This window comes from Thunnus thynnus, chromosome 21, assembly GCF_963924715.1.
Source record: "Thunnus thynnus chromosome 21, fThuThy2.1, whole genome shotgun sequence".
NCBI lineage: Eukaryota > Metazoa > Chordata > Actinopteri > Scombriformes > Scombridae > Thunnus > Thunnus thynnus.
Window position 1 is genome coordinate 24885869 of NC_089537.1, and position 23275 is coordinate 24909143.

At 39.8% G+C, this 23275-nt stretch overlaps 1 protein-coding gene across 1 annotated transcript in view; it reads right to left on the reverse strand.

Moving 5' to 3' along the window:
* Positions 1 to 23275, reverse strand: part of reck (reversion-inducing-cysteine-rich protein with kazal motifs) — a 98486-nt gene that overhangs the window by 63132 nt on the left and 12079 nt on the right. The window contains exons 2-3 of the mRNA XM_067577551.1: positions 7723 to 7781; positions 2137 to 2211 (exon numbers count right to left, since the gene is read on the reverse strand). Of these exons, the coding sequence (XP_067433652.1) occupies positions 2137 to 2211; positions 7723 to 7781 (134 nt within the window). The remainder of the gene's footprint in view (positions 1 to 2136; positions 2212 to 7722; positions 7782 to 23275) is intronic.

A 23275-nucleotide genomic window follows, 5' to 3' on the forward strand; every position in this document is an offset into this window, starting at 1 on the left:
GAAGTCAATAAAAACTTGTTTTAAAAGTGTTTTTAGGACTGATTTTAATAGGTGTGCTTTTAGTATATATGTTTTGAGTATCTTGAAAATTGCTCCATACAGTATATAATATGTATTATTATTGAAATGTGTTGAAGATCATGTAAGCTCTGGAACAAGCTAGTAAATGGACCATGACTTAAGATTGTTTTGTCAAACTGCTGATTCCAAAGTCAAGTATGAACTTTCAAACTAATCTTCTGGGCCAAAACAGATGAGAAGTCCTCATAGTTCTCAGAAAATAGGAAGTTTGAACATCAACATTGAAACATCTTCCAGGTCAAATGAACAAATTCTATCCACAAAGTGAACAGAAGTGAAGTCAAGACCAAGTGATATTGCTGAAAAAATGAGTGAGTGGACCTTGAATCAAGATTGTTTTGTCGAACCTGAACCTGGTGTCTTGAGTATTCTTTGTCGTGTTATCTGTGCGTGCCTGATCATCCTGGCTGTTTTCCTCACTCTGGTAATGGTTTACTTCAGGCTGTTTTGCTTGCATGACCCTTTGACACCAAAAGCCTGTGACTGAGTCTCCTGCTAACTACGAAAGTTAACAATGAGCAGTATCTGTAATAAGTATCTGATAATGGCAGGTACTACTAAGCTTTAAGAGTAGGTGAAAAGCAAAAACAACATTAGTTTGCTGTTTGCATACTGAGTTTAAGTAATCATGCCACCTGATCCATATTTTTTGAAACCAGAGTAAAAGTTCAAGGCTATTCAAAGCCAGTTATGTTACATGTGTCAACATAAAACTAACTCATGAAAAAAGTTCAGTGCAGTTATGGTATCTCTGCCAAGTCTAGCTAATCACCTAAAGCCAGGCAGACAGTGTACGGATTCAGGCAGCTTTTATTTGCAGTGGTATTGGCATATCAAAAACTTTTGGTCAGCTGTTTTGGAGTCTGAGCAATACCACAGCCGATTTCCCAGCATGCTAGATTTTAAACTGTAGGGAGCTTGTTTTAATATTATTAGAATATACTGTACATCACATGCTGTGACTCTGATACAAAACTGAACTCTGGTGCTGGACAGACAGACCATCTTCCAGCCATCTGTAGCTCCATATTTTTCTTTTTTTTCTCCTTACTTCCATTCATCGCAGAATTGCACAAAGTAATGCTGCCTTTCTTTCTTGTTGTCAACACAGTTGAGGATGCGGTCATCTTGTTTAAATAAACTTAGCCTAATTGTAAAGCGACTGCAGGTTCTGTGGTCATGTTAAGTGTGAGCTGCACACTCTGGCAAACAAGTGTCAGCTTTTGGCCGTGCAGACAGAAAGATTAAAACATGCAGTATTGTTAACACAATGTTAACACAAGATTAATAAAAATGCACAGTGTCTGCTCATCTTACCAATAATATTATACACTTACAATTATACACACACTTTGTCTCACAAAGTTAGTTTTTAATTTGAATTGTTAAACTATGATTTTTAATTGAGTTCATAAATGTTTTTGCCTCTATTAGATTTTGAAGATGTTTACTGCATGTTTTTTAAAGATGCAGTAAAGCAGCATTTTTAACATCAATTAATCTCTTGACTGTCAACTAATTAACAAAGTCTCTATGACTCAAATTATTAAGTGTATTGTTTAAAAAATGTTCATCACATTTTGATGGTCTCGAATCTCTTCCAGAATAACCAAAAACAAAAAGCTATTCACTTTGCAATAATGTAAAACAGAAAAGCAGTAAATCCTCACACTTCAGAAACTAGAACCAGATCATGTTTGCCATTTTTCCCTTGACTAATGACAAAACTGTTTTCTATTCATTTTCTCACGAGTGATTAAATCAAATAATCAACCAATTATTTCAGCTCTCCAGAAAAGGTTCTATAGAGAAGTCAGTGGTATCATATAGGTTGTGTTAAATGATTGACCAGTTCATTTAGGCTTGAATCTGCTTATCTGAACATAACATGCTCAGGGGCAGGGCAGGTGCACAATTAGTTCATGTACAGTAGTGCAGTAACACCCTTAACAAACCACTAGACCTGTATTGATGTAGTACAAAGCAACATGATATGATACAAAACAACACAACTGTAAATTCCCACTTCAAGCTGTTGGCAGGCAGTGGACTCACCATAGACTCTGGACAGTAACTGGGTAACCTCTGCAGGAGATGCTTCAGACGAGACTCACTCTTTATAGTGATGAGCTGTGGGAAAGGAGGAAAATACAAATCAATATAACACATAGTAAATGTATGTATGTGTGCATGTGCATGATGATTGGCAGAGTAATATAGTTGCAAAGTGTGGGGAGTGACTTTGGTTGAGCAGGATTCTGGTGGTAAAAGTCCCAAACATTTTCAGCGTAGACTTGTAGAGTAACTGGCGGCTGAAGTGCTTCTAAGACTTTGATGGGTATAAAATGGAGCAACATCAGTGCAAAACATGAACAAGTGTGTCAGAAAATATCTGGTTCTTTGATAAAAAATCAAAAGGACTCCCACAGTGCATTTGGTAAGAAACATGCAATCACAGAGCTTGATATACTGTTGTATCATCCCCATTGAAACGGTTTAAGTGAACTCTTTGAAAAAAGACACTCTTTACAACTTCAGATTTTGTATCATCGTGATGTTTTCTTTTATATTATAAGTAATCCAGTGAGAGCTGTCTGTACTGCCAGTAATTAATCCAGTATGACTTTCTACAGTGCAAGACTTGTTGGACAAATAACACCTGCGGGTCACACTGGATTCTGCTCTGATCTGCCGTTTACTGGCGGGAGGAGAGCTCAGAGTGTTTAAACTTTGAGCAACAGCAACAGTGAGTGCTCTGTCTGTGTGTCTGTTAGCATGTTTAGCACAGCAGCAGCAACAGTGAGTTGCTCAGTCTGTCTCTGTGGCTACTGGCTAGGCAGGCTAGGGGGATTATATCAGTTTATATGTAGCAACGTTATCATGCAGTATTCTGTCAGGTCATGTGGGGAAAAGTTTTTTGAAAGGCCTGGGAAAATGGCATTTTAACACTGAAACATATGTACTTCAACCAATATTTGAATTCAACACTCTCCTCTATCCATTGATTTAAAGATATTTGCAAATATGTGGACACACAATCAAAAAATCCCAAATAATTTTTTGAGAGTAACGATATATGACAAGTTGTGATAACACCATAAGCCTGTAAATAAAGGCAGTGAAAACCAAAAAAAGGCAGCTGTGTTTTGTTTACAGTGTGTTCTGAAGTGTACTGTATTTGCTACAGCTCAGGTTCACACTTACCAAGGACACTCTTGTGTTTCTATGATGAAGAACATTGAGGATAACACTTTGATACGAGAATTTACAGTGTGAATAAACACTTCCAGGACCAGCAGCTCCTCCCAGTTCACACCTCTACCACTGAGTCATTGGAACTGATAAAGATCACTAGATACAATATGTCATGATCATTTTGATCCATGAGACAGTAAAAATGTACTTGTTGCACCTTTAGCCTCATATTATTGAGTGTTCCTGCAGGGAGGAATGTGTTCAGGCCATGGGAAAGTGTTGGATAATAAAGTCAGCCCCAGCACCTCTGAGATATGCTCACTTAGACATCAATAGGGCATCCAAGTTTGTGGCGTGTGTCCACACACACACACACACACACTTAACCAAAACACATCCAAGTGTTGTGTGAACATACAAGGCGAGGGCCTGGGAGAATGCGGCCACTGCCAACAGTCTCTGGCTGAAGTGTGAAGTCATGAAACTGAGTGAGTGAGATTTACAGCTTCACACATTCAAACTGCTGGGCTTTTGTGGATAACCTCTGTTCTTCCAGAGAAGAAGAGCGATTAGAAATTACAGTGATTCAAAACGCTGCCAGTGAAAATGAATAAGTGAAGAATACCAAAGATGCTTGATGGTCTGCAGTCGCAGTGTCATGATTTGGAGAGACTGTCTCACTCCTGCCTGTCCATCTGTCTGCTTTTGTGAAGACATAAAACCAGACGACAAACAATAAACAACATTGATGTTTGTGAGCTGAAGCGCTGTGAGCTGGACAACCCTTCGGTAATGGCAAAGGTTTACTATTGTGTATTGTTTGGTGTAGAGTTGGATTTTTTTCAATACTGTAGTTTCTGTCTCTCAACATCTCAGACTACACTGAATCTTTTCAAGCGTTACTTTTCTCTTAAAATGTACAGCCATCATATTTTTTCCACACAAAGTATGTGTCTCAGTGATTAACATAGTGATATAGTATTGCACTTTTATAAGGTTCGGGGGCTCATGACAGACTTTAAGATTTTAAAAAGAATGTAAAAATGGAAGCAGCAGAGGCAGAGATATCCAGATGTTTAGTCTGTAGTATGGGTCAAGCTCCAAAAACGCTGGATCCTACACTTCCCATAATGCAACTGGATAGCGTGTTAATTAGACCCTTCCCTGTGTGGCACTTTCAAACTCCACACCCCCAGTTTGTAACATAGACTTTCTGATCATAATATGCAGTCAGATGTGTAAGTGAACCTTTAATTGTTTTCTACTGAGGGTTTCAACTGGGTTGGTGGTGATTTTGAGAATCATTGATTCATTAAGAAGATATTATTAAAGAGCAACTCCGCAGCAGCTGGAAATCTTGCATTTCTCACTTCACTGCAACAATGTATTAGTGTATTCCAGGGTACACCGTGACATCACTGTTGGGTGTGGTTACAGGTGTAACAGGGGCAGCACCAGTGATGCTTGAAACTTTCAACCAAAGAGGGCAGTAAATGCTGCTTTTCACTCAGCAGCTATTAAAAGTTTTAAAAGTATATTGAGTGTAAATATGAAAATAAGTATATTTTAAATGATTTACTGTCATTCATGGTAGTTGGTTCTTCCTCACTATGCATAATGTCTTATTGTATTATTCTGTTAATTTCTTGTATATATCTACATTTGAATTTTAACTTAACTTATTGTAACATGTGTACGTACTGTATGTTCCATTTGGAGTATTATGTCACATTTAGTTTTCATATGATTGTAATTGTTTCTGTGTGTGTTGTTCAGTGTTTTCTGCTGCTTGTATTTTACTTTCATAATGCTGTAAGACATTTTTTATTTTTTATACACTTTTGTGCTTAATGTACACTTTTTTATACACTGGAAATACTGGTTGTACTGTGTTTAACATTCCTAATTCTCTCTATTCTTTATGTTGTTTCTTTGATGTACTGTTTTGCAGCTGCAACGCCCACCAGATAACTGACATCTCTTCTCATCTAACACCTGGGAAAACCAGAAGTTTTATCTACCCCTCCAAAGAAGTTGTTGCATTTGAGCAACTGTAGTACTCAGTTCTGTTTGTATGCTACTGTCAGTTTGGGGTGTATTCATTTACTGGGCCCATTTGCTCTGTAGGCCAGGCTGCAGGTGCTCATGATGTGTGATGTTGTAATCAGGACTGTTTGTTGAATCAGAGGGATGTAACACATACTGGCAGACAGAACCTTCATCTACTTCTTTTCCAAATGTCCTTCCATCCCTCCAGCACTGACAGGAAAACACAACACCAAATGAAGCGACAGTGATTTGTTGGCGGATAATCAAAGAAGAAATCTCTCCGACGCAACAAAAGACCAACTCTGAAAACCAACGAGCCAGGCGGGACATTTGTAAGACTCTCTCGCTCTGTATGAAAGGTGAATAAGTGCTGCTTGACAGACTGATGGGTTCTTTCTCCAGAGTGGATGGAGCCGCCATCATCAAACAGTGCACGCCTGAGAGGAACGGTCCGGTACAGCAGCCGTTTCCAATCATATGCCATCAAGGCCTGAGAGTCGGCAGGTTTTCATTCCAACAAAAGTCAAAAACAGCTGATTCTGCTGATGCGTTCCTTCCTTTCCTGTGGTGTTTAGTTGAAGTGAAATGTAGAATAACTGTATAGCCCCCAAATAACATGACTACTACCAGAAAATGATACAGGAAAGATTGAAAAGAAAAAAAAAAGATTTGTTGGCTGTGAAGAACCCTTTTAGAAACGTTCTCTATAGCATCATGTAAAAATGAACCGTCACAGGACTTTTAACCTGCTGCCCAGGGCGTTTTCAGACCTGTTTTTTTTAGTCTGGTTAAAATGGACTCTAGTTGCTTTTCCTCCTTGGTACGATTCGTTTGGGCACATCTGAACACAGCAAGTGCGCTCATGTGCAGACCAAAACAACCACACCTAGACCCTTTAGAGGAGGTGGTCTCAGTCTGGTCCAAAAAGAACTAGTGGGAACATGACTTGACCATGATCCCATCCAACAACAAGGTGTCCTCTGCAAGTTTAGTGAGTTAAATGGCCCCCATAGCCAGGTGCACTTTGAATGCTGGGAAGCAGGTGAGTGAAATCAACAGTTGCTAGCAGCTAGCTGGAGAATGAATTGAGGTCTGACTTGGACTAGCGCAACAATGTACTGTGCATTTTTGATATTTGGGTAGATAGCACCTTCTTCAGAAGCTTCTTCCTGTGTTTACATTCTTGCTCCCGCCCCAGACACATCTGAGGGGACCAATGAGGGGAAAGAACGTTCTCATGTAGCTTTTAGTGATGCATTTTGGTTCGCTTGGATTTTTCTCTGTGTGAAAAGAAACTGAACCAAGTTTACCAACTCATCCACTGATTATGGCTTTTTAGCATCAGTCTCCACACAGTGCAGTTAAATCACAATGAAATGTGTCCAATTGAGCTGTTTCTTTTTGTATTACTCTGGTGTCTTGTGATATATTTGAGGAAATTGGTTTTAAAGGTCAGTTGGGATCTTCCAAATATTACAAACACCATGATAATATTAAACCCTGGAGCCAGAATCACATATCTGCATATATTGTCACATCTCTAAGCTATATCAAAACTTAATTAGCCAAGTGTTGTAATTTGAGAATTTCAAGTTTACTTTCTTTTCTTACCTTTTTACATAAAATGTACCAGAGTAGCAATACCCAAAGAGCTTAGAATCACATTAGGATCTCTACTGTGATTCATTAATCTATTTAAAAAGGGAACTCTTTGAACCATTATGCTTCTATATATAACTGCCAGAACCTTTGAAGAACTACTCATTTTCTGGGTGTAACCAGGCACAAGGCAGTTTCCATTAGAGCTAAAATGGTCCTGCTTATTACAACGTGTGCCTGACACTCACTTCCCACACCCCAACACCAAAAACACACTCCAAGCCTTACCCACCACCTCTGAAGGGTATTTTGGGTGCCATTACACTTCTAAAAAGGCCATTATCTTTCTTTCTCCATCTTTTTCATCATTACCATTCTTTTTCTATTTGTCTTCTACCATTTTTTCTTTCTTTCATGGTGTCTCCTCAAACATGCCTGCATGTACACCCCCCCCCCCACACCTCCCCAATACCGCCAACTTCAAAAGCAGGAATAAAGTTTGAACTCTGTGCCTGTTTGTTGCTTACAGAGAAAAGCTTCTTTCACATCTTCTTCATGTCTTTTTTGCTGTAAAGAAGGACATGGGGGCTTCAGAGAGAGAGGGAGAGAGCGTCACCTGCTGCCAATTGAAACCGGGTGAGACACAACTTTTCATTCTGCACTTCAAAGAGCCAAGAGACAAAAAAACTTTACACCACTCCCCTTCAAAAGCCTCTATTCATAGGCCGACTATAATGGGCTGAGGAGTGGGCTAGCGTGTGTGCTTATGTGTGTGTGTATGTGTGTGTGTGTTCATACCTGGTCACAAGCATCTTTGCAACGCGATGACTCGGCAGCATGCTGGCAACAGGAGGGGTCTGCAAACACAGATGCACCATGTTAGTTGTGATTTTGTTTTTAGTTCAGAGCATTATCACTAAGAGAGCTAAAAATGTTAGATTTGTCCTGAGGATGGCGTCGGAGGAAAGGTCATGGAGTGTCCAGAGTTGAAAGGGCTTAAAGGATTTTAAGAGTTGTTTTTGTCCGTAAGTTTAATTTCAACAACCTGTACAGCTGCAAACCGGCTGCCTCTATTGTTTCTTGTCCTGAAGAGTGAGGTTATATGAGAGTGGATGGTGCAACACAATTAACATGACAGCTTCCTTCATGTTGGACATTCTGGCTCTCTGTTTGCTTTAAGGTCACCAGGGCAGATTCATGTGTCACCGTTCACCACAGTAGAAACAGTGTTCATTTTACCAACAATAACTGACAAAAAATATTTGTTGACAACCTTTTTTTCCCAACGAAAACAAGACTAAAACTAAATAAAAGGTCATCTTTGAAAACTAAAATGGATTACATTTTCCGTCAACAAATAGAAACTAAACAATAATGTGATGGATGAATGGAACAAAGTCTTCTTCAGCCTGCATGCATCTGCAGGGTCACACACTGCATCTCCTGATTAGTAAAATGGTATCCCAAAAATAACTTGATTTTCACTTGAGTTGATTTTGAATAAAACTATTATGGATTTTCAACAAAAGAATAAGACTGAAACTAAATTAAAATCAGGCATCACAATGAACTCTGGTCTGACAGGGGCCTTAAAGGAGACGTATTCTGCACATTTCCAGGTCCATATTTTTAATCTGGGGCTCTACTGGAATATCTTTACTTGTTTTATAGTTAAAAACTGCTTATGTATCTTATACTGACCCTTTACACAGCCCCCCAGTTCAGCCTCTGTCTGAAACAGGCCGTTTTAGCTCCTGTCTCTTTAAGGCCCCTCTCTCTTCTGATTGGTTAGCACCTGGAAGCTGCATCTCAGTCAACTTCCAGCGGCTACGTAAATGAACTATAGTAGTAGGATTTTACTACTTTTTCTCGTTCTTTACTCAAAATGTCAACTTCTAAAATGCATCCGTACATGTTCGAGCCGGAATCCAATCTGAGATATGTGAGTAGACAACGCAAACAACACATGGAAAACCTTAGCAACAACCTTGGCAACCAAGGCCACAAACAAAGCATTCAGAGCAGGTTGAAGCCTTGACTTTTGACTTGCAGGCAGCATTTCCACATACATTAACTAAGTTTTGGAACTTGGAACTGCAGATCTCTGCCAGGTGTGTCTGGGGGCATGTATAGTCTCAGTTTTCTTTAAGATGCATAGAATAGTGTAATGCTATTTTAAATGAGCATCCTCCTGGGCTTGCTTAACTGTATAAACTTAATAAGGTAACAATAAATGGGATGATAAGTCCAAACACTGTTATTTATTGAGAACATTTTGTTGTAATACACCACACAAAGTAAAACCCTTCCTACAGTCAAGATGGTGGCAAAGATAACAAAAGCAGGGATTTATTCATCTCATATCATGCCAAACTTTAGTGATTCATAACATATTGCGTATGGAATTAATCTGCGGATGCTCAAAGATTCTCAAGATGAGACCAAACTTTTCGATGGATGTCAGTTTGTGAGCCACAACAAAGGCTAAAATGTGGCCCGAAACAGACTTGTTTTTAGCTTCGCTGATTGCTGGAAATGCCTTTTGCTGCAGTTGTTGAAGTCAACGGTGGTATAAAATGTGTTATAAAATAGGTTTTTCAAACACTGTGAATCACTGCAACCATAAGAGGTCATTGAGCATACAGTCATAAATGTGCACAAAAAAATAATAGGCTGAGTTTAGCTGCAGACAGATACACACACACACACACAACCAAACACATGATCTCCTCCAGGCTTACACCTGGCAAACATAATAAAAGAAAATCACAAAAAGCATAATATGTCCCCTTTAAGAACATTCATATGTAGTGATATGGTCTAATAACATATCAGCTGTCAGCAGCTTCCATGAAATAATATTGACATTTCACAACCTTTATCAGATGATTTCAAATGATCGCAAAATGAGACAGAAAGAAAAAATAGCTGAGATTGTAGTCCGACTGCGGTGTCCTAAATAGATAGCAAAATTGATGTGACCCAGATTCAGCCAACACCTGAAACTTTCAGCACTTTCACCTGGCCCACATACTGCGTGGAATGATGGCACTTGATGATGGCGGTCTGCTCCTGTTTCCCAGATCTGGGCCACAAGCAAGCCATGTGTCAACCAAGAACAAACCAGATAAACCAGAACTGGCCCACATCCAGACTACACATACCTGAGAGCACTGCATCTTTACCAAAAAAGACTCACCTTTGATTTGAGATATTTGGGCCATATTTGCTATTTTAAATGTGGGCCATTTCATGCTCACATCCATTTAGTCTGGGCCAGAAGAAGGCCAGTGGTGCCCCATCATTGCCTGAAGTGGCCCACTTCCATATGCTATCTGGAAAAATTTCCATCTTCCATCAATTTCTATCCCAGCACTCGGTATTACTGATTTCAACTGTTTTTTAGCTGTACAGAGGTTACTTGGAAGGGATATTGAAATTGTGTAAGAAACATCATGTTATGTTTATGTTTCCACATCCAGCTCTCCCTAAGTCTCTCTCAGTCCAAAGTGCTGGCTGTGTCAGTGTTGCCAGAAGGTGTATAGAGTAGAATCTGTCTCTTCAATGGGGACATCTGGGGAAAAAAATACCAGTCACGCTCCAAACACTGACAGCAACTGTGGGATGATGCTTGCTTGACACAGAGACTCAAAACAACATCTATATCACCCGTGTAAATGTGCTTGCTTCATAGCTAAACAGGGGTAACAAACACACACACACAGCCAGGGGGGGTGTTTGCCGGCGAGAGAGCTCCAAACCACAGCCCAGCCCAGGGTTCCAGTAAGTGACTTGGCTCGGTTCGCTGTCAACAAGCTGCTCCCTCCTCCTCAGTGTGGACTCTTAACACAGCAAGTCTGAGCTGGACAGATATACAGCTACTCAGACGTGCAGGCAGTCAGACACTTCTGCTAATTTGCGTCTTTTATCCATTACAACCTCACCCCGAAATGAAGAACATCTTCTCCTCCCCGTGAGAGGTGAAACTTAAAGTCGGTTAAACTACTAAACTGCAGCATTAACTTTTAGACACCAGATCAGCTTTTCTGCTCTGACCAGCAGGGCTGTAGAACGGTAGGTGATTTTTAATTGGTGCATTATCTGCATACATGCTGTGTGACTGAATGAATAAACACTTTGACAAACATCATCAGTAGGGTAAAGCTCCTCTGACTCTTTTTGATCATGTATATGCTGTTCAAGTGCAGCCGATCGAACAGTAAAGGTGACATCACTGATATATCTTACAGAGCTGTGAAGTGGGAGGATGTATTTCAAGCACCCCTGGTTCCAATAATAAACATCCTCTTAATTTATCCCTTAGACGATGTTACATGATTCACAACTGGAGCTCTTCAACAACTTGGATCGACATTAAACTCTCCTGGTTGACTCATCAGTACAAAAGATCAAACATCAAACCACATAGTTGAAAATTTGGTCGTGTGTGCTGCTAACAGAGGATGGAATCTAAAGGTCAAAGTGTTGAGAAATTTTACAACGTACAGCATAAATCAGTTCACATTCCGTTTCTGGGTCACTTTGTTGTTTGCTTGCAACAACAACTTTTGTTTACGACAGCAAAGTGTTTTGCATTCATAATCTCACTGGCGACCAAGGCCTATTGGTATTGTAGTGTTCTTTCAGCCATCCGCCGTGCCAAAATGACTGATAAAACATGATTTCTCAGAAAACCAAGATGAAATAATTGAAACTGGTTGTCACAATATAAACCTATAGGACTGTTAGTGTGGACATGGTTTATATTTGATGTAAAATAGATGTGTAAAGTTGATTCTCTGTCCTTATTTGGAGCTTTCTCTTGCATTTCCAGTTACCCCCCCCAGCCAGCCAGCCAGCAGCCTCTTTGTTACACTCTCAAAGTGACCACTGCTGGCTGCCATTATGAGCCTTAAAAGAAAAGTGAGTGTACTTGACAGGCCTTACTCAGGTCGATGAAAACCATAACACCCGCTTATCAGCATGCTTGTATGTGGATAAGTGAGCATGTGACTGCATTTGTGCATGTGGGTCTATGTGTGTATGTGTGTGTGTGTGTGTGTGTGTGTGTGTGTGTGTGTGTGCGTGTGTGTGTGTATGTGTGTGTGTGTGTGAGCAACCCTCCAATGGTGTGTCTTCAGCTGCCTGACACTGGAGTTTCTGGATTCCATCACTGGGTCTGTTACACTCATCTTTGATGCTCTAAGGAAGAGCAGGCTTCCACTCTCTCTCTCTGTGTGTGTGTGTGTGTGTGTGTGTGTGTGAGAGAGAGAGAGAGAGAGAGAGACTGTATCTGCAACAGAGCTAATGACCTGCTTTATATCTTATTTCTCTGTTCTTTAAGTATGTCTTCATTTTTCTATCTCACAATTTACAAATGAGTATTTTATCAGGTGTATTATTTCTTCTCAGTCTTTTTAAACCTGTATTAAACTCTTCTTTTGGCCACTTGAGGGCAGCTGTAAACACAAAGTTGACATATTATCACCTCATAAAATTGTGGTGATGAACATGTTAGCAAACACTTGCCTTTTCACACATCCAGCAGACACAAAGCAACATTGACCAACTCTAATATTCACTCTCCTTTTTGGTCTCCACCACCTCCTAGAAAAGTTTCTTTAGCTGCTAAATGCTCAATTTTTCTTCCCCAGCTGGTAGCTAACTTTTATTCTTTACTAAGTAAAAGTCCTGTTTTCTAATATTTTACTTTTTTAAATGTTATGTTAGTAAAAAATACACAAGCCTTATTAGCAAACCTCCACCCCAGTATCCTCCTGTAAGCGTTGAGTCTACCTTCCTCTAGGGGGGGAAGTTATTATCATCACACCAAATATCAAAGCTGTACATACTCTACATTCACATAATGAACTGTAATGGATTATAAATATTCATCGGTAAAGTTGTGGGCTGTAAAACCTGTAGACTTACAGAGATAAGGACGGTCATTCACTACAAGCGACTCTGTATAGTCATGTTGCTCATATAAAACCACTGATGAGAGCAGCTTTAACAAATGCTACCGTTCACATCGCTACACAGTAACAAAGTAGTAAATAAATATCATGTAAACCACCACATGATTTGATGTATAACATAAAAAACCTGATAGTTATAGTAGTAAGAGTTTGATGATGTAGTGGAGAGGAATCATACTGAGTGTATGATATACTTGTTTTTTATGCTCTGTGCCTATTTAAGCAAAGTTCTACAGCTCATGTTGTCTACAGCACAGAGAAATCAAGTTTTGGCGACCTCAGTTTGGTGATTTTGTTAATCTGTCAGTGTAGTTTCTGACCTGAATGAACTCATTGAGGCCAGAACTGAGAGCAAATGAACTCCCTCTCTCTCTCTGTCTCTCTCTCTCTCTCTCACACACACACACACACACACACACACACACACAAGAAGAAACTGCTTGTTCAGACAATGGCAGGTGACATAATAATTTGAGGGAGGGGGAGGGGGAGGGATGATGGAGGCCATTCAGTCATGTACAGTATGAGGCCCCTAGCTGGCTGCTAATGAGCACTGGCCCCATTCTGGCTCAGCATACACACAACAGGAACAAGGACTCCCCCTCGGCTACATTGTTACATTCAGGGTCTGTGGAATGAAGCACAGTGCATTGTTGCACTTCAGTCAGCCAACCACGGTGCAGTTTACTGCCTCTGGTACACTACAATACAAAAAACTGTTACTGGGAGCACACAGTTGTTACTCTCATCCATATGAAGACGTTTATTTTCTCAAAAGTCTGTATCTGGCATCTCTCATCTATTTCCAGATGTAGACACTGTCAGTACAGTAACATTCACTCTGCATGCTCATATTTTCAAAGTGTCAGGAGTCACCAGGAGATGGCGTTCAGGCAGACGGAGGGATGTTTTGGAAACGCTTCATGACTGTGAGCTTATTAAAAGATAACATTGTGACACTGTGAAATTGAATGTTTTTTTTTGTGACTCGTGTGGGATGCAGTCGTTCCACCACACAACCTTATGCTCTGTGTCGCAGCCAACGACTTCTGCAGCAATAAATCAAGCTTTCATAGCTCCCTCAGCACTGCAAATAATGCAAAGATTCATTCATTTCTCAGCTGCATTCACAGGCATCGGGCAGTGGAAGAGAGGAGTCCATGTTCTCTGCCGCAGACAGTTTGCAGCTTCGTTGCTATGTGTGTAATACTGAACTATATGCCTGTAGAGGCAACAATGAAAATGATTTATTTTATTGCCATATATTTTTATGAGATTTAAAGGGGACATATTCTGCTTTTTGAGGTTTTCTGTTATTTATAGCTGATGTCGGCTCGTTGCACATGCCCATAAATGGCCGTCTGTTCTGTAGCCTTTGTTGCTACGGTGGTTGCTAAGGTTTTTACATGTGTTTTCGTGTTGTCCGCTCTCATATTTCGCATCGGATTTTGGTTTGATCAGGTATGGATGTATTTGAGAAGTTGACAGTTGAAGTCGAGTAAAGAATGAGAAAAAGTAGTGAAATCCTGACACTATAGTTAGTTTACGTAGCCTCCTGAGCGGCCAGAAGTTGGCCGAGCTAAAACTGCCTGTTTCATACAGAGGCTGAACCGAGGGGCTGTGTAAAGGGCCAGTGCAAGATAAACAAGGAGGTTTTTTAACTGTATTTCATGCAAAGATATTCCAGTAGAGCCCTGGAAATGTGCATAATATGTCCCCTTTAAGCTGTTTATTAATTTTGGAATCATATGTTTGCATATATAACATACGTAGCATAATAGCTCATTTATCTAAAACATTAAACCTCGAAAAAGCAATTCTACTTTCTATATTTCTAATTTTTCCAACCTCTTATACCCCAAGTCGCAAAAGAACTACAATACATCATCATAATTTCTTCTTTGTGAGCGAGGGTGTCGTAGTGTCGACGTGGTAGATTCATACACTCTGGAGACCGTTTTGGAAAAGCTCTGTTTCGGGGGGTGGAAAACAAAAAGTGTGGACATACTTTGTGGTGAAAGTGTTTTTAGTCCTGGGTAAACTTAAGTGTGATTCCTAGACCTTACTTACTCCCAGAGATAGGGGTTGTGTCAGCATGAGGTCTGAGATCTCTGCAGGGGGAACATATGGCCCAACTGTGGGAGGTTACACAAAACACTGGGGGGTATCTGAGACTGTGTGTGTGCATGTGGGGGGTGCAAAGCTATGTGGGGGTTTGAAACAACATCGAGAGAGGCTGTTACTCTGAGGGCAACGAGAAGTCAACATGCCTGATGGTTCAACCTGTGATTCCATGGACACACTACACGACTTTTAATATCATCAGATCGCAACAGGTGAAGGGAGACAGGAGGTGACACGTTACAAGATCTTTCACAAGAAGGAGTCCCCGACGAGTCTGGCGGGTCTCCAAACTACGTTTTGTCAAGAAAACATACGTGAGAAGTGACATGGGTAATAACGCGATACCATGAAATGTGACCCCGACTAAACTACAGCCAAAATGGTTTCATCTTTAACAATGTGTTGTATTTTAAAAGCTTGTTATATTATCCATTGTGTCAAAACTTCATCTGAAAAGTAACTAAAGCTCAAATAAATGTGGTGGAGTAGAAAGTACAATATTTCCCTCTGAAATGTAGTGGAGTGGAAATATAAAGTAGCATCACATGGAAATACTCAAGTAAAGTACAAGTACCTCAAAATTGTACTTAAGTACAGTACTTGAGTAAATGTACTTAGTTACTTTCTGCCGCTGATTTCAAGATACACTATATACAAGTTGCATGTACTTTGTGATATAATTGTTTCAATTGCATGTTCAGACAGACCATTTTTATAAGCTTTGTTTCACACATTTATTGAAAAGGTAGGTCTATATAAAATATCATAATAAACATAACAACACAAACTTGTGTTCACACAATCCAAAAAGCAAGTGTGGCAATTTCACCACATGGAAAAATAAACAAATTCCACACATAGCACAAAATTGAAGAAGCATAGCACTTCACATGCTAGTTTTTCAGTCTTTACAAAAAGCTTTGGTGTGGAGAACCCTGATGTGGCATGTACTGAGGATGAGGATGAGTATTGGTGGCGGAGGTGTAATGATGGGGTGGAGTGTGTACGGTTTTGGTGGTGCATGTGAGGAGGAGGAGGGTCTATTCCTTGCAGTGTCTCATTGGCTGTAGCTCGTTGCATGGCTCCCTGACAGGAGCAGATATTTCACCTGCGTGATAACTTGCGGGTGTCTGCGAGGCATCAGCGAGCTCTTGGATCGCATCTTTGAACAGTTCACACGTAGCAACTGAGCGCCGATTTGCGAGCCAAGCGAACGCCGATTAACCTCAGTCAAAAAAACTGTTGGCAAGTTGAAAATCAGGGCTTAAATCATGTAATGTGAACTCGGCATTAGCTGATATTTGCAGCATCAGTCACACCCTGATCTGCATCCAGGTGCGCCTGTATTTGTGTTCATCTGAGGATACGTATCACATCCAAATCATACATGTACACCATCCAAGAGACAAAAGAGGCCAAAACAGAAAAACTGAGCAGCAAAAGCAAAGGCATCGTCTGTACACAGACTGACAATAACAATCACAGTGCATGAGAATTCCACATTAATGCCAAATCTGAATTCTCATTGGAGCCGATGCTGACATGGATGTGGCGTAAATGTGGTGAAGGCAGCCAGCTGGTGGCCATCTACGAGCCAAACTACATGCAAGAGCATCAATCCAGTGTGGAGTGAGAGAAATATCTGGTCAGTGATGGAAAACAGCACTGTGGTTTCTGGGGAGTGGAAAAATCTCAGAAGCTGGGAATGCAACAGATTCTGCCTTTAACAATTCCACGCAATGTTGTGCAACACTTCCAAACTGAAATGTCACATTCAAATTTGACATTTGAAGAATTTTGATACCATTAAATTACTGTTAACAGATGAATTAATAATCTTTTAATGAATGAAGTATACAAATCAAACCACAGATAAATTAATATATTTGAAAATCAATAACACTTAAAATGGTAAAACTACAAAATAAATATGTTTATGAATCCTAAATCCAAGAGTTTGCTTTGGAGTTAAAGTAAAAATGGAATTTCTGTTATCATGCAATTACTCCATCAAGAACCATATATTGCACTGAGGCCTTCCATAATGACAACTTTTCACAATAAAGTTACATGCAAAGAGTCAGAATTAAGGTAGAACGATTTGAGGAAAATATTAAATTAAGATTTTCAAACCAGTTTAGTATTTGTCATTTAAATTACCATTATTTTCTATAAGGTCAACTCCAGGCCTGTTAGCTTACATTTAATAACAGAAATGACCATAACATTCACATTGACGTCCTCTTATGCTAATGATGGCAAACCTCTGTTTAATACCATCTGACGATGTAAAAGTTTTGATATGTGACTGAAAAGCCTGAATGATGCACTGCAGCTGTTTGAGCTAATGTTAGCTTCACAAAGTGACAGGACCAGCTGCTTCACAGCTCTCAATCCCAGCAGCCCCGGTTCACAGCTTTTCATCAGATCAGCTTAAAGAGTGATGTTTTTAAATGTTTAATCTACACTTCAAAAATGAAAATGACACACATGGTGCTTTTTTTTTCTCTCTCTAAAACAACATCTTTAGTGGAGTGTAAACAGTAGACACACCAGCATGCGGACAGCACACTAACCGCACGACAGCAAGGAGTTTTATTTTGAAGTTCATTGGCTACAGCTGAGTGAATTTGATGCTGCGATTGTCATATTAGCCAGTTAAACAGTCACGATCTCTGACTAACACTCTAACCTCTTACAGCTTGTTAGACGTTAGATTTACATCATCATCATTTATTGAAAACATGATTAGGATAAAAACACTGCCAGTGATGATATGATATAAAAATGATGACTTGTCAACCATGACCATGGACACCTCCTGTTGTTCAGTCCAACACATGAAAACACTCCTGGATGATCCTCACTGGTTCATATGAATGTTTTTGAAATATGGTGACATAAAATGCTGCCTATATAACTTAAAAACAAACAAACATATATATCAGACAACATATATGCTGACACCGATATACACTGATTTATCTGTAATAGGCTAAAATCGTCCGATAATATCAATATCACAGTTGGGCTCTACTATAATTCCTGCTTGTAGGCACTCTGTAACCCTGTTGGCAAGTCTCCAGCACTACACAATCACTTTCATCCGTGGACAAGTTGAATCCAGAACAGTCTACACAACTTGAACTCAGTCACATCATCAACACTTTATAAAAAAAAAAGAACAAAAAAAAACTGCTACTTGGCAACAGCTGTGATTTATAGTCAACCACAGTCTCATTGATTTAGTAAACCCAATAGTTAAAAGCTAGAAATTAACATTCCAAAAAACATCCAGAGCATTGTTTGTGTTCCCCGTCTGTTGATCATCCAGAGGCTCTGCCACAACTGCATGTCCCACATGCCATTTATACAATATAAAACCCTACTAATGATCAATTATCAATCATTATGAATTATCAGTTGTATCTTCAACTGTTGGTCAAGAGACTAACTGTGCCACAGCGCTACTGGCTAGTTAGCATTTTGTGAGCACCTCCATGGCTTTAAGGACCACTTGAGTGTTTCAGTATTGCACTTTCAGAAAGTTGAAGGACATGCCAGACAAAAGCTTGTTATAAAGTATGTCCTTTGCAGCAGAAGAGTGGAGCATTTAGCAGCTAAAGAGACAGATACTGTTCTCAGGAGTTGGTGGAGTCCAGAGGTGTGTCACATCCTTCATGATGATAATACTGGCATGAATCTTGATGTGATGAAGTCATATCAAGATATCATCGGTATTGTAACGCGTTGACGTATTTATGTCTTTACTGCATACAACAGCAACACGCACTGAACGCTGAGAATGAATGTAAGGTTGCTGTAAAGGATTAGTTTAAAAGAATGGAACAACTTCAGTCGTGTGGAAGTGATTTGATAACATGAGCCTTCAGAGAACAACTTACTCCATCTATTAACAACTAGAGCTGCAACTATAAGTTGATTCATCGATTAGTTGAAACAGCAGAGAATTTCATCAGCGACTATTTTGACAATCCATCGTTTAGATCATTTTTCAAACAACAACGACACATATCTGATGATTTTAGCTGCTCAAATTGAAGAATTTTGCTGCTTTTTCATGTCTTACGTCGTCGTAAATTGAATATCGTGACTGACTGTTGGTCGGACAAAACAAGACATCTGATGATGTCATTGGGCTTTGTCCGTCTGCATCGAGTTAAGTTAGTTGAATGTTTGGTATAAACAAACTGGACTCAGCCAACTAACATCAGTAGAGCAAGTCTGTTTACATCAGTGACTCTGAGCAGAGTCACATCAGTCACACAGTCACATATATAGTATACCTACAGTATTTCCAAGGTACACGGAGAAGGGGAATTTTTTTGGGAGGATTAAAGTTCCAGCGACACGGAGGACGTCATACAACTGTTTTCATAGACTGAGTAGTGCTCCTAATGACTAGTAACCTTTACACTATGCAAACAAATGATCTGCAGAAACGCCACAGCAATTAGCACTAAACAGAAAAACTGCAGAAAATAAATAACCCTGTCTGCAGAAAAGTATACAGTGCAGACAGAACCAGTGAGGAAACATGATGAGGAGCAGAACTGAATATAGATTATAAATATACTTCAACTTGAAGAGCACTTGGTTTTCTGTATTCCAGCTTATCACAGCATCTTGTCAATAACAGAAAGCTAGTTTCTTCACTTTTTGTTTTCCCCATCAGAGCCACTAAAAAGCACTATTTCCACTATGGCAAAAAAAAAAATCTGGAAAGAGCAGACACGCTGGTGACTGGGAGCCAGCTGCTGGGACGATAAGGAGAGGAATTTCAGTGCACCCCCTTCTATTTAAATGTAACATTACTCTGGGTTTCCTGCCAGCCGGCTTCCTGTGTGTACATATAGGAGGAGGAGGAGGTGGAAGGAGAGAGAGTGGACATGACGGTGGGGCTCGGTGTGTTTTTTTCAGGGCATTTCAGAAAGCATGTGATGTTGATTTATTAAGTTTTTGTCTATTTTTTTTTTTTTAGTCCTGGATTCATCTAAAAGCATCTTGGTGGTTTTGCCCATTTAGTACAAACCATGTATACTTTACACCACTGCAGGCTATTTTCCAGAGCACGGTGCAGTGTTTCATGTTTTTAAATGTGTTTGTTGTGTTTTTCCTTCCTCGCAGCCATTTGTTTCATTTCATTCCACTACAGGATGTAAATCAACTCACAATGACTGTCTAGCAGGCTGATGCTTCTCAGTGAACATCACATCTGCTTCCACTGTTTGCACTTGTGTTATTGTTGCACTGTAGGCCTGCCACTAATGAATATTTTCTTTATCCATTAATCTGTTGGTTCTTTTCTTGATTAATTGATTCATCTATAACATGTCAAACGGTGAAACATGTCGATCGTGAGATGCAACTTAAAACCGTCCGCAACCCAAAGATATTCAGTTTATTATCATATGGGGAGGATGAAATAAACCACAAAACTATCACATGTGAGATGCTTTAACTGCTGACTAATCGATGAATCGACCAATCGTTGCAGCTCTATTGCATGGTACTGTTATAATGAGTATGCACTGAATTATTCTACAACAATACTGTTAATGTGACAACAGTGAAAGCAGAAATGAATAATAAAAATAAGATAGTAACCTGCCACTGTGCGCTTACAAAACTTCACTAGCTTGTCGTGCTACATGTAGCTACATTATAAATTGATTTAAAGAACTTAAATACAAAGTCAAGAGGTTGTGTTATGTAGCAGAAGCTGGTGAAGCTTTTAAATGCGTTCCCACACATGCATACATAATGCACATAGAACAGGAGGAACAGGTGGCCAACATTATTTTTTGCCCTGGGGCCCTATAGAGGGTTAATCTGGCCCTGGTCTCTGAATGTTGATTTTCAAACAGAAAGTAGACAATAATAGCTGTTCTCACATTAAACACATTCATAAAACACAATGGTATAAATACACTTTGCAGAGTGGTTGGCAGGAATGTTAAGTATACAGTGTTTGTACAAACTGGTCTAAAATGGGCAAAGGATTTTGATTTTTCTGCAAATTAGCCAAAACTTGTTATCTCTATGAAATCTCAGAAGGCAAGAGGTTAGTGCATACATGCTGAAAAGTCATTTAAAATATATTTGATGGCCTCTGGGTTTTTCACATCAGAAAAAATATCTATAAAAACCTTAAAATACTGATTTGATGGGCACAAAACCAACATATGGGGTTCCAACTATTGTTCACTATCTGTGAGTGATAGCTGTTGCTCAGCCTGCTGTCAGCTACAACATACATGACTGCAAACACCAGACTGTTCATAAACCTCTGACCGTCTCTCTGAACGGCAAAACTGCCATTTTTCACAGGATATAAAACCATAACAATCCATCTGTGGTGTGTATGGCTCAGTTCTACTGTCTAACAACACTCCACCATGCAGATGACAAAATCTGTAAGTTTCTAAACAAAGCTAAGTTACAGATTTCACTTCTAAACATTTCAAATAATGAACATTTCTTCAAATATGTTGAAGCAGAGTGAACAACAGTGACACTCGTGTTAGTGTGTGTGGGACACAGACACAGAGCAGAGTAGCCTCTTGTATGCTACCACTCTCCTTCCTGCATTCCTCAGAGCCACAGCAGACTCTCTGGGGGGAGAGTTTAATGGATGGAGGTCAAAGGTCACTTCCTGTGCATTGATTAATTGAGATTTGCCATACGGAGCTGAGCATTAAAGGATCAACAGAGCATGTTTAGAAGAACAGGGGAGAAGATTCAAATAAATGCACGGCATGGCCATTTATCATGTGAAGAGATAAACAATATGTATCAGCTGAGAGTTTTCTGCTTGTTAATCGTCAGAATTATGAGTTTTTTCACACTGCCGGGAATGAAATTGAGCTTTTTGCATATTAGTCAATGATCCCTATCCCACAACAAGTAAGATCTAAGAAACGAGAGTAAACTGAGTCAACATTTGGTATTTAGTAACATTTGGTGACATGTGAGGCTGAAATGAAAGAATGAAAAACGTTTGTGCTTCAATAAAGTTCCCCTCAGTGAAGGCACTTCAAACAGCCTCTCTGACAGAGTTCAGTGGGAGACACTGATGAATGGAACATTTACTAGTTCCTGATACAGAGCTAATATCCTCTGCCAGACGCCTCGGATTGACATCTGTGCAAGAGACGTGAACAGACTTTCAGGGAGAGGAGCGGGACAGGCTGGCGTTCCTGTGATGGACTTAGTGAAAATGTGACTTTTACAGGCCCCAGAGGCCTCGCCAGAGAGTCTCTTACTGTGTGTGCACGTGGACTGCTCTCTGAGTATTTGTTTGTATGGTCATTATTGCTTTTTTTATAAATGATATTTGTATTTTGATGTCATTGTGATGGTTGTTTCTCTGTATCTGTCGGTTATTTAATTATGTGATGTAGTGTCTACATAGAGAAGCAGGTAGAAACAATCTGTTTGTACCGTGTTGCTCCTAAAGAACACCCTGTGAGGCTTTTAACAAGACTTCTCTCCTTGCTCTTTTATTTTCTGTGTAATATTCATTTATGTCAGAATGTAGAGATTGGGCTGCTCAGGTAGTGACGCATAACCTCAACATCCAAGCTTCTATTTCAGCAACAGTCCTTTGCTGTATGTTATACACATCACTCTACTAGTTTCCTTTGCTCTTTGCACTTTCATCTGCCAAATGAAGGCAAAAAAATGCCAAAAAATAGTATTAAAAAAATGTTGAAATTGGTCAAACAACTACAGTGTTTACATGCAGACAAGAAAGCAGGTTACTCAGGAAAAACACGTGAAACGGACAACCTGTTTATGTGCGTTACGGTAACCTGGTATACATGCAGCAGGTCAGATTTCTCAATCACAACCTCAATTTGGAAACAAATCTCACTTATCTGATGTCATTTAAGTATGAAAGTGATATAAGACGCTGCCTCCTGGTCAGCTCTGAAGTGAGAGCAGTGTTCTTTATGGCATGAAAGTGCTCTTCTGTAAGTAAAAACAGACTGTAACAGTGACGCAGGACATCTGTATCAGTCAAAGCGCATCAGCTGATCCTCCGTTACAACCCTCCTCCTGAACCAGGGTTGGACGCAGGTCAGACACTGCTCTGCTTTGGTGACCGGCAGTTTTTATCAGGGATGGAAATGATTAATTGAAGTGATATTGACGCTCTTTCCTTTCATCTCTTTGTCATGCACGTGTCTAAAAAGCCGATTAGGAGCCTGGTTACCTGAACCTGA